The 12,152-nt window shown below is 35.9% G+C and overlaps 1 protein-coding gene across 1 annotated transcript in view; it reads left to right on the top strand.

Moving 5' to 3' along the window:
• nkain2 (sodium/potassium transporting ATPase interacting 2) overlaps window positions 1-12,152 on the top strand; it is a 203,148-nt gene that overhangs the window by 56,764 nt on the left and 134,232 nt on the right. The window contains exon 2 of the mRNA XM_051137749.1: window positions 10,557-10,694. Within this exon, the coding sequence (XP_050993706.1) occupies window positions 10,557-10,694 (138 nt within the window). The remainder of the gene's footprint in view (window positions 1-10,556; window positions 10,695-12,152) is intronic.

The raw sequence follows: 12,152 nt of genomic DNA, 5'->3' as shown, positions 1-12,152 counted from the left end.
TCAGTTTCCACATAAATATGAAGTAGCATAACTGTTTTCATCATTGATAATTATAAAAAAATGTTTGTGGTGCACCAAATGAGTATATTAGAATGATTTCATAAGGATCATGTGGCAGTGAAGACTGATGCTGAAAATGTAGCTTTGCCGTCACAGGAATAAATTACAATTTAAAATATATCAAAATAGAAAACATTGTGAAACTAGATGAGTAAAGCTTGAGAACAAACTTAGAGTTGGCCTGAGAAAGCCTAGCCTGAAAGTTTGAAGCAGTTTTAAAAGTATCACTTGATGTTTCTGTCATGATTTAGCACATTGCCTACATTATTTAACATGTTGTTAGCATGTTTGAGCATGATTAGCTTGTTTCTTGCATTTTTATAGGCTGATTACAATGTTGTTAGCATGGTTAGCATGTTGCTAGCATAATTAACAAGTTACTAGCATGTTTATAGCCTGATTAGCATGTTGCTAGCATGTATCTAACATGATTAGCATGTTACTAGCATGTTGCTAGCATGTTTCTAAGAGGATTTACATGTTACTAGTATGTTTCTAACATGATTCCCATGTTACTAGCTTGTTGCTACCATGTTACTAGCATGATTAGCCAGTTACTAGCATTTTGCTAGCATGATTAACAAGTTACTAGCCTGTTACTAACATGACTAGCAAGTTACAACCATGACTAACATATTACTAGCACATTGTTACCATGATTATCAAGTTATTAACATGTTGCTAGCATGATTAGCCAGTTACCAGCATATTGTTAGCATGATTAGCAAGTTACTAGAATGTTGCTAGCTTGGTTAGCAAGTTACTAACATGATTAGCATGTTAATAGCACATTGTTACCATGATTATCAAGTTATTAACATGTTGCTAGCATGATTTGCCAGTTACTGGCATATTGTTAGCATGATTAGCAAGTTACTAGCATGTTGCTAGCATGATTAGCTAGTTACTAGTTTGTAGCTAGCATGTTTCTAGCATGATTAGCATATTACTAGCATGTTCCTGACATGTTTATAGCATGAGTAGCATATAACCAGTATGTTGTTAGCATGATTAGCATGTTGCTATCATTTTTTTAAGTATGATTAGCAAGTTAGTAGCATGTTACTAGCATGATTAGGAAGTTACTAGCAGTTTTTTTAGCATTATTATCAAGTTACTAGCATGTTGCTAGCGTGTTTCTAGCGTAATTAGCATGTTATTAGCATATTGCTAGAATGATTAGCATGTTGTTAACATGATTAGGAAATTACTACCATGTTGCTAGCATGAGTAACATGTTTCTAACGTGATAAGCATGTCTAAACCAGCTAAAGCCAGTTGATTCAGTAAAAAACAACTAAAACCAGCCTAGGCTGGTTGTCTAGTGTTAGCTGGTTTAAGCTGAAAATAGCTGGTTTAACCTTGGCTGGTGTTTTGGCCGGTCTCCCAGCTTGGCCAGCCAAAAACAGACAGCTAAAAAGTGGCAAAAACCACTTTAAACCACTTTAAAACCAGCCTGGGAGACCAGCCAAAGCAGCCATTCAGCTTAGACTGGTTTTAGCTGTTTTTTTAAGTAGGGAGTTGTTAAGCATTGCTCTTTGTATAAAAGTTTACACCCCCTCAATGAAAGTCTGTGGGATTTTTTAGGTGGTTTTAATAGTCTGGTTTTCAAAAAACTGTAACCCGGATCAATTTGAAAAGATATAGCAACTAACTTCAGACCAGTCTGAGTGGTCAGATCAGTACGTTGGCTTTCTCAAGCCAACTTAATAATGTTTTTTTTTTAATTACGCTCTTCCTTAAGGTTTTCCCTTCTAATGCAGTTATTGTAAAAAAAAAATCCTTTTTTAATGCTGTGATTGTAAAATGATTTCATGGTCATTGATGTATGATTTGTGCGTTTATCAGCTTTGATATGCACACAATCTTGCAAATACTTCATTGATACACCCACTTGAATTTTTGCATGAAACATGTCCATTGTACATAACAAGCAGGGGAAAACAGCAGGGGTTCTCAAATGTGTCTGATTGTCACTATGCCTATTAGATTTCTGCATATTACTGTACAAAGGTGGCTTTATATGCTCTTTGATCGCTTGTAATTATGTATTTTGAGTAGTTGGCTATGTCCAAGAATATTTTTGAGGAAACTTTATGAAAAAGCATCATATTCATTTGGAATCATAAATGTGTCTTTTTCTGTACTTGCATGAAATCCATTCCAAAACTGAATTATACTTCATGCAAATCCACTGTTTAAACAAATGGGATACAGTGGCACTCTTGGAGAACAATTCTCACCACTGTTACTAACTGAAACGAAGAACGCGTCTTGACTAAAGCAGACACAGTTGTGAAAGGAATCAAGCATTTGCAATGCTTGCAAATGCAAATACTTGCATTTTGTAGCCACATTAACAGTTTACGCTTACTTTTAAAATGTCCCCCGTCTGTTTAGTGGTTCCAACTGTATGTGCCATAGATTAAATAACCATTCAATTCTGCTGTTATTTTTGCAGTCTCATCTCTGCAGAGCAGCATTAAAATCACTGGCGGCAGCAGCAGATGGAATTGGATTACTGACGGACAATGGAGGCAGGCCAAGATGCGCCTTCCCTCTGCCGTGCTGCATGGGAGCCTTCTTCATTAGCCCGTGCTCATTCTGTAGTTAATGCTCTGTGGCGCTAACACTGGGAAATGCTATAACTCGGCCAGCTTCGTTTGAATGCGCCGTGAAGCTCTCTATTCAACCTGCCCCTGCTGATTGATTAGCTTTTGTCTCTCTGATTAAAGGCTGCTCGTGTCCCTGCGCACTGAAAGAAATATATAAATGGGGGGGAAAGGGAGAGAGAAGCGAAGCGAGCGAAAGCAAGGTTGGGAGAATGAGATTCGGCTTTGTCACAGGGAGAATGAACTTTAATCTCAATCACGGACTGAAAGCGTGCGCTATAGCGGCCTAATCGCTAATGGGATGCTTCTGCTGCCAAGTAATAATCATGAAAAAACATTATGCGCACATAAGGAAGGGAAAATATCATTAGAGGAATTGGTTACACTGACCTTTGGATTCGATATTCATTACGAAATCGGTTTAGTGATGCTTTTAGCTTGACGCTCGCACTCCTCATTGTCAATTTACCATAGTTAAGGAGTGTTGTTGCCAAAAAACAAAAACAAAAAAATCCTCCTCGTCCGTGGAAGAACGGTAGAACATATGGTCTCGAGTGGCTTATTGCATCTATAAAATGATGCCAACTGCAATATGTACAATAAATAATTGCATGTATTAATATTAATAATCGCACTAAACAATGCATCCGCCAAGTTATATTGTTCATTATGCTAACTGTAGGCTGTTTGCCACTTTAATAGCTTGAAGCAATTTTCTCATAGATCAAACTGACAAAATATGGTGCCAGCGAGGTCAGTGGTTCAATTCCCACAAACTGCTATAATGATTACATTGAATGCACTGTAAGATATAAAAGCATCTACCAAATAAGTAGATGTAAATTGTAGCAACATGCAGTATTTAATGTAGAACTGAGCTGATGTCTGATCCCGTGTGTGTATGCTATCATTCAAAGTTTGAGGTCAGTAAGGGGTTATTACTTTTATTCAGAAAGTGTACATTACATTATTAATTCTATAAATTATGAATTATTAAAAGTGACTGTAAAGATCTACATTGTTACCAAAAAGGTATATTTGAATATACTTTGAGTATATATATTTTTAAACGTTATGTACATCATTGAATCCTGGAAAAATGTATTACGGTTACCTCAAAAACATTAAGCAGCACAACTGGTTTCAACATCATCAAAAAAAAAAACAGTTTTGCCACGACAGGAATAAGTTACATTTTAAGGTATATTATAATAATAAATTTTTTTTTTTCAGAATACAAAAATTTCAGAATACAGTTTTTATTTGGATTAGAGGTCGCCCTCTGCCGATACCAGTTATTACAGATCAAATAGACCGATAACTGATATTTTGAATCAATATATATACATATACAGACGTAATATTGATCAAATAAATGCAGCCTTGGTAAGCATAAGAAATTTTAAGAATCTTTCAAATGTATGAATCTTTCAAAAACTTCTTTCAAAAATCATCCAACTCCTGACTTTTGAATTTTAGATTTTAGAGCCATAGTATGTGTTTAATGATTTTTTTATAGATACATACTTGTGCATACTGTTGTGAAGTATTGAGTGTTTGCTATCGGTTAAAAATGACATACCGATAACCACAAAAATGCTTAATATCGGCATCAATAATCAATGATCAAATAAATGCAGGCTTGGTAAGCATAAAAAACTTTCAAATGTAAGATTCTTTCAAAAACTTCTTTCAAAAAAAATTGAAAGACTCCTGACTTTTGAATGGTGTATATTGGCTTATTCAGTGGCATTTAACGAAATTTTAGAGCCATAGTAGGAGTGTTATGAGTTTTTTATAGATACGTACTCATGCATACTGTTGTGAAGGACTGAGTGTTTGCTTTCGGTTGAAAATGACATTCCAATAGCCACAAAAATGCTTAATATCGGCGACAATAATCGGCTGAGCCCTAATTTTGATCAAATAAATGCTGCCTTGGTAAGCATAAGAAACTTTAAGAATCTTTCAAACGTAAGATTCTTTCAAAAACTTATTTCAAAAATCCTCTTACCGACTCCTGACTTTTGAATGGTATATATCGGCTTATTCAGTGACATTTAACCAGATTTTAGAGCCATAGTATGAGTGTTATGATTTTTTTATAGATACATGCTCATGCATACTGTTGTGAAGGACTGAGTGTTTGCTTTTGGTTAAATATGACATACCGAGAACCACAAAAATGCTTAATATCGGCGACGATAATCGGCTGAGCCCTAATTTTGATCAAATAAATGCTGCCTTGGTAAGCATTAGAAACTTTAAGAATCTTTCAAACGTAAGATTCTTTCAAAAACTTCTTTCAAAAATAGTTTCACACATTTGAATAATATGTATCGGCTTATTCAGTGGCTTTAAACGTAATTTTAGAGCCTCAGTATGAGTGTTATCATATTTTATATATGAAGTACTGAGTATTTGCTTTCTGCTTGAAACCGCTGGATATCTCTTTGTTGTCAGTGAGTAGTCAGGCATTCAGAGTTTTTCTTTAAAGGCCTTTCCACTTCCAAATCTCAGTCTTTTGAACATTAATGGGAGGATTTTCCTCTCATATTTATAGACCTAATTACTCATGTACAAAACTGACTTGGAAAATCTGTCACTCCGGGCACAGCTGCCCCACAATGCTGTTTACATTATTGTTTATATAAAAGGGGGGCCCAGAGGCCACATTAATGATGATGTTGGCCCCCCACCTCAAACAAGAGCTTACAGCCTCTTCATAAAATCCCTGAAGCTTTTTTTTTCCCCCATTGGACGTGCATGTTAATGCTAGGGCTCTTTTGGGAATTCTGTCAATAAGCGCAGGTGTCCACAAAAGCCTAAGAGAAGAGAACTGTGAATTTGAGTACCATTAAGATGTGTTTTAAAGCCATTGTCAACACACCATCTTTCACCGAATAACATAATATAGCATAATTAGCCATATTTGCATTTTGCAACCTCTTCGCGGGCAGAGCAGATTGTATTTTGTGCTGGCATATGGGCTTCCTTCAACACCATGGCACTGTGGTTTATTAGTGGATTTCAGGGGTGGCTGTAGTTTTTCACCAGGCTTTGCAAAAGCAATGGAACCGCTGAGTCGGGTCAATCAATCGTTTTTCCTTTTTTCAGTGTGCTCGTAGTTGCTGCACGACTCATTCTTTTGAGAATACACTGTAATGCATGGCTCATCTGACGAGAAGAGCTTTTGATAATGAAGGTGTTATGGATTGAGCATAGTGCTATCATGCTCTCCAGCTCATGTTTATGCTGTTTTTTGGTGGATAATGGAAAACAACCTATTAAATGAGTACTCCTGCCAAAATTATTGTTTTGTTTGTTATTATGTATTCATCCTGTTGGCATTTCAAACATGTACTTTTGTTCTACTGATGAGCACAAAAGGAGAATGTTTGAAGATTTGTACTGCTCTTTTCCATGCTAGACTGAAGACTCCAAAATGTCAAAATTAGACTTTATATCTTTATATTCTAACTTTCTGAAGCCCTGCATTGAATTAAATCGACTTTTGAGTCATTATTTATTAATAATCTTCCCCTCCAGTAAGCTGTTAAAGGATTTGTTCACTTTCAGAATAAAAATGTCCTGATAATTTACTCACCCCCATGTCATCCAAGATGTTCATGTTTTTCTTTTTTTCAGTTGAAGTGATGGTTTTTGAGGAAAACATTTCAGGATTTTTCTCCATATGGTGGACTTCAATGGGATGCAAAGGGTTGGAGGTCAAAACTGTATTTTCAGTGCAGCTTCAAAAGGCTCTACACGTTCCCAGCCAAGGAATAAGGGTCTTAGTAAAACGATTGGTCATTTTCTAAAAAAAAGAAAAAGAAAATGACATATTTTTTAACCACAAATGCTCATCTTGCACTAGCTCGACTAGCTTGAAAGGTCACGCATGATTTGGAAGCACAGACCCGAACATGCAAAGAAAGTCAAACACCCTTTACAAAAAAAAAAGTAAAACAATGATGTTGGGCGACTTGATTACGTAATGCGTGAAGAAGAGCTAGTGCAATACCAGCATTTGTGGTTAAAAAGTATACAAATTTTTATTTTTTTTAAAAAATGACTGATCCTTTTGCTAGATAACACCCTTATTCCTCAGCGGGGATCGTGTAACTCAAGAACCCTTTCAGTTTGATTCATGAACAAATCATTCAGACCAGCTTTTCCAACAGGATAGGTCAATTTATTGAAAATATTTGACTCTCAAAAATGATTTGTTCACAAATTGGGCATTGCTACTTCTCCCATAGATGATCAAAAACGTAGATCAAATTTCATTTTTTTTTTTCACACAAAGCTATCATACGACTTTAGATGACTTATATAGCACATGAGTCTTACTGAAGTGACACTTTTATGGTACTTTTGTGTCCTTTTTAGAAGACTGAAATCCTCAGTTCTCATGCATTGTAATTGTGTAGAAAAGAGGAACCGGTATAATTAGATCTTCACAAACATCGTTTTGTGTTTCGAAAGTCTATGTTTGGAACAACATGAGGGTGAGTAAATAATGACAGAATTTTTGAACTATTCCTTAAAGAAAACAGATGGTAATGCATTTGTCTTTTCATCCTTCTGTTTCATAGAGGAAATATGGAGGACAGTGAAAACAAACAAGAGCTAGAGCAGGGGGAAATCACATGCCATGATTCATAAAACACACCGAAGCCAGAGAATTATTTGGTGGCATTGAAGGCTGAATGGGAAGGGAGAAAATTATTGTGTTAAAAAAAAAAAAAAAGTGCATGCTACTTGGAAAAGGAGCCATTTTTATTCTGACACAAAACTAATCTCATCTGCACCCTGGAGCTGTGACGATTCTTAATCTAGAGACTGGTGTGAAGTGCGCTGGTGTTGCTTGGTGTTGTCAGTATAATACCTTTCATTATGATCGATGACATAAGTGTTTGGGACAGGCATGCTTACCAGATGTACGCTAGCAGAAGCTCAAAGGAAATGCCCTGACAACAGAAGACACGTCCCTTGGGGAGATCAGGGGTGGAGGGAGTCACAAACTGGTCATCACGGGGCGGAGCTGAACAGGATGCGCAGATTAATAGACTTCTGAGCTTTGTTCACTGGTGATAGATTCATAAAATGAACTATTGCTTAATTACAAAGCGCAGTTTTTCCTGCATGGGCATTAAATCTACACCGGCATGGTAAATTATTTTTTAACCAAGTTGTGAAATTGTCATCTAAATTGAATGTGATCAGATACAAAGACAGAATTTGAATCAGTCCTACAAATCCTTCATTGAATGAATCACTTTGTCAGAGTAGATACTGAATTAACTTCTGATTCACTAACTGAACCAAAGGACTTTATTTTTAATCATATGTGTCATAGCAAACTGTTTTGTGCAAGATTTGTAGGCTCTATGATTTCCACGATGTGGAAAATGTCATAAAAATCTTCCGGTTTAGTTTACTACACACACTGAAGCGCGCATAATGATCACAACGTTTTTAGCTTTTGTCGCCTCAATATATGAGTATGTGATCTCTAGAACTGTTCTGAGTCCCACTTCATGAGCATTTTACCATTTCATTTGAGAAAAACTATCATAATAAAATAAATTAATTTTTTGTAAAATAAATAAATTAAAGTTCATTTTGATTATTAAAATGTAATTAAATAATTAAAATGGAATCCAGACAATCAAAATGGAAAACAGAATTTTGTAAAAATAAAACAGAATTTGAGAAAAAATAAAACCATATTTCATAAGGCCCTAAAAATTTAATTTTTGTTAGTAATTTTTGTTAGTAATACAATTTTTAACTTTTTAATAAATCGTTGTTAAATTGTGTACATTTCATGATTTCAGAATTAGACATGCTTTTGATTAATACGATTTAATTTAACAATTTAAACATAGTCAAAAAATAAATAAATAAAAAAATAAAAAACTGAAAAAAATGTAATCCAGAAAAATTAAAACATAACAAAACAGAATTTGGAATAAAATTTGGGGGGATTTCAAAGGGCCCTAGGTTTTTGATAATTAAATTAGTATCATTACTCCTCATATGACAAAAGTTTAAATTTGTCTCGAAGGCTTCCAGTATTGTCTAAAATATTTCCTCCAGGATTTGTGCTGTGTTTATCAATATAATTTTTAGCGTTTTTGTAACTGGAAAAATTATAAATTTATTATTAAAATAAATATACTATAAATTAAATAGGATTGATGTAACTAAATAATTTGAAGTCTTTAGAAGTTTGCTGAGGCCTTCCAGTAATTTAACCACTCATTTAAGATACTTTTTTTTTTTTAAATATACACTGCCCTCCAAAAGTTTGTTAACACCCCTGGCAAAGTGTGGTTTTGGACGATATCAGCATAAATCCTTATCATTTTTTGCAAATACATTAAAGTAACTTGACATTATCATTGAAGACCAGCAATAATAATTTTCATTTTGATTACGTAATAATGGCAATATATACATGTCAAAGTCAGACATGCCCCTTTGCCAGCTGTGATGCCTGGTTACTGGTTTAAACTTGGCCCAGGTTTTTAAAAGATTTTTGGGTCAGCACACCTTAATAGCTTCAACAATTGATTGCCAATTAAGTTTAGAATACAATGAATTTAGGCCCAGATTATGCAGAGCTGTAATAGCAGCTAATGTTGGATATTTTGATTAATCGAAAATTTATTTTTTTTTTTCTATGTATAAACTGTTTATGTAATAAAATATGTTTTCATAGTTTGTGTTGTCCCTTATCAGTGGAAAATTATCACAAATTAAAAAGGATTAATGCCAATATTGTCCAAAACCCCACTTTTCTAGGGCGTTTCCAAACTTTTGGAGGGCAGTGTATATTTATTTATTTATGTTTAAATTAAATTTCAATAATTTCAATAAATTAAAGTTAAATTAGTGTTCATTTAATCAATGTTATAATCAAAAAATCTCAATGAATAATTCATGTTTTTTCTGAGCAAAATGTAAAATAATTTATTTGTTTGATCCACTGGGTGGACTGCAGGATTGAACCAGCACTCCCCTGCTGCAAAAACAGCACTGAATAGGAAACACTTAAATACAGCATCTCAATGCGACTCTGAGTAATTTGATATTCATGCTGCTATTGAATCCTCCGAAGCCTCTATTGATGTTCACTTGAGTAGATGTTTGAAAGTGCAACCGCTAAAAATATGAATGCCATTGTGACCTCAATAGCTTCATTTAACAACCTTCATCCTGAATCTTTGCTCTTTACTATCCCCCATTACATCACAAGGCAAAGCAAGCGATTCAATGCCGTGATTTTTGCTTGGTTTCCTTTCTCAGAAAAGACCTTGAGCATCTGAGGTTGTTAAACGCAGCTTCTTGTGAATGCAGCTGGAGACACGGGTGCTATTAGCATTAGCTTTATGAGGCTGGCTGCTTGTCGGTCCTTTGGGGATAAAGCCGTGACCCTGTGCCGGTCTGCTTTTGGAAGTGCCATAGCTTGTGGTATTGACATCAGTGTCATGTCCAATCAGCGGCTGAGATTGGAGCACCCAGAGCTGCGAGGCTAGACTTGCCAGCTTTAATTTCCAAGTCATCTCTGGTTTTGGCGAAAGGGTGGGGGGTCTGACTCCGGAGAGGCACGTCTCGGTTCTAATTAATCGCCTGTGTGACAGGGGTATTCCTCTGGCTGCATGTAGAATGTGCTTTCACATGTGGCCTCGCGGTCCGTCGTCTCACCCTGCCTTCCAGCTGACATCAGAGCGCTGTCATAACAGCAACCCCTAAAGCTGGCTTAAAAGGAAATCTGTTTACGCCTTTATGCAAATAAATGCTTGCATGTCAATGTATTGTCCTTGTCTTTGCTTTGTAAATCAGTATCTTCTTTTCTCTGTGTTTGGTTTCTAGATCAGCATCCTGGAGCGACAGATATTTGATTTCCTCGGATACCAGTGGGCTCCGATCCTCACAAACTTCATCCATATCATCACAGTGATTCTAGGTCTCTTTGGGACGGTGCAGTTCAGACCGCGATATGTGACCGGGGTGAGTTTCCACATATTTTCATATTCAGTTTGTGATATATATTCTCTTTCCCCCTTCCAGGTTATGCTGTCATTTTGTTTTATTAATACCACTGGTGTCATAAAAGTGTCTCGCTTCAAATCCTAGCCAGGCACAATGCAACATAACAATAAACAGCAATATAAGTTTTTGTCCTAACCTTTTGTGACTGTGTTGAGCAACAAGACATTTTTTTTTATTTTATATATTTTTTTGCCATTTTGCCTTTATTGTGCCTAGTTTAGAAGTGACAGGAAGCGAAGTGGGAGAAAGAGATGGGGGCGGGATCGGGAAAAGTTCCTCGATTCGGGATTCGAACACGGGACGCCTGGAGCGCAACGGCGCTGTATGTCACAGCGCTGCCCACAAGGCTATCAGCGCCAAAGCAACAAGACATTTTGACAGTCATTTGGTTTCACTGGTTAACATTACTAACAGTGGAATCTCATTGGTCTAAAATCTTTCTCCACATGCGTTCTTAAAGAGTTCTCCCAAAAAATTTCAATTACCACATGATTTACTCACCCTTAAGCCATCCTAGGTGTATATGACTTTCTTCTTTTAGACAAATACAATCAGAGTTATATTAAAAAAATATCATTTCTCATCCCAGCTTTATAATAGCAGTGAATGGCTGTTGAGATTTTTAAGTCCAATAAAGTGCATCCATCCATCATAAAAAGTACTCCACACAGCTCCAGGGGTTAATAAAGGCCTGAAGTGAAGTGATGCGTTTGTGCAAGAAAAATTTCCATATTTAAAACTTTATAAACCTTAATCTCTAACTTCCGCTAACTGACGTATGTTTGTTCACGAAAGAATAGCGTAAGCTCCGGTGAGAATATGCTAGTCTCATGAGAACCAAGTTTTGTTTACAGGAGCAAATGAAAATCAGTCTCCTGTTGGCTTATATCAAAATCCTCCACCACATTTATTTACAAATCCATTCGTCATCGCATTCGCCTACATCATCCACTAGAACGCCACTCTCATCTGAAGGCATGCACAACAGTAAGCTAGAGATTACAGTTTATAAAGTTGCAAATATGGATATTTTTCTTATACAAATGCATCGATTCACTTCAGAAGGCCTTTATTAACCCCCTGGAGTCATGTGGAGTACTTTTTATGATGGATGGATGCACTTTGTTGAACTTCGAAATCTCAACAGCCATTCACTGCCAAAGCTTGGAAGACCCAGGACATTTTTGAACTATCCCTTTAAGCATCAAATATGTTCTGATTCAATGTGATTGATATTTCATATTTACTATGGATAGACTTGATACTGAAAAGTTTTTGTTGTATGCACAGCTCTCTGTTCCACGAAAGGTTTAGGACCAGTTATAAAACTGATAGTTCCAGTCCTTGATTCTGATTGGTTGAGCCGTGTTCTAAACTGTTCTAAATTACTTTGTAAACATACACCTTTGTTTACGT

Source organism: Labeo rohita, chromosome 20 (assembly GCF_022985175.1).
Source record: "Labeo rohita strain BAU-BD-2019 chromosome 20, IGBB_LRoh.1.0, whole genome shotgun sequence".
Lineage (NCBI taxonomy): Eukaryota > Metazoa > Chordata > Actinopteri > Cypriniformes > Cyprinidae > Labeo > Labeo rohita.
This window is presented reverse-complemented; position numbering and strand designations above follow the sequence as displayed.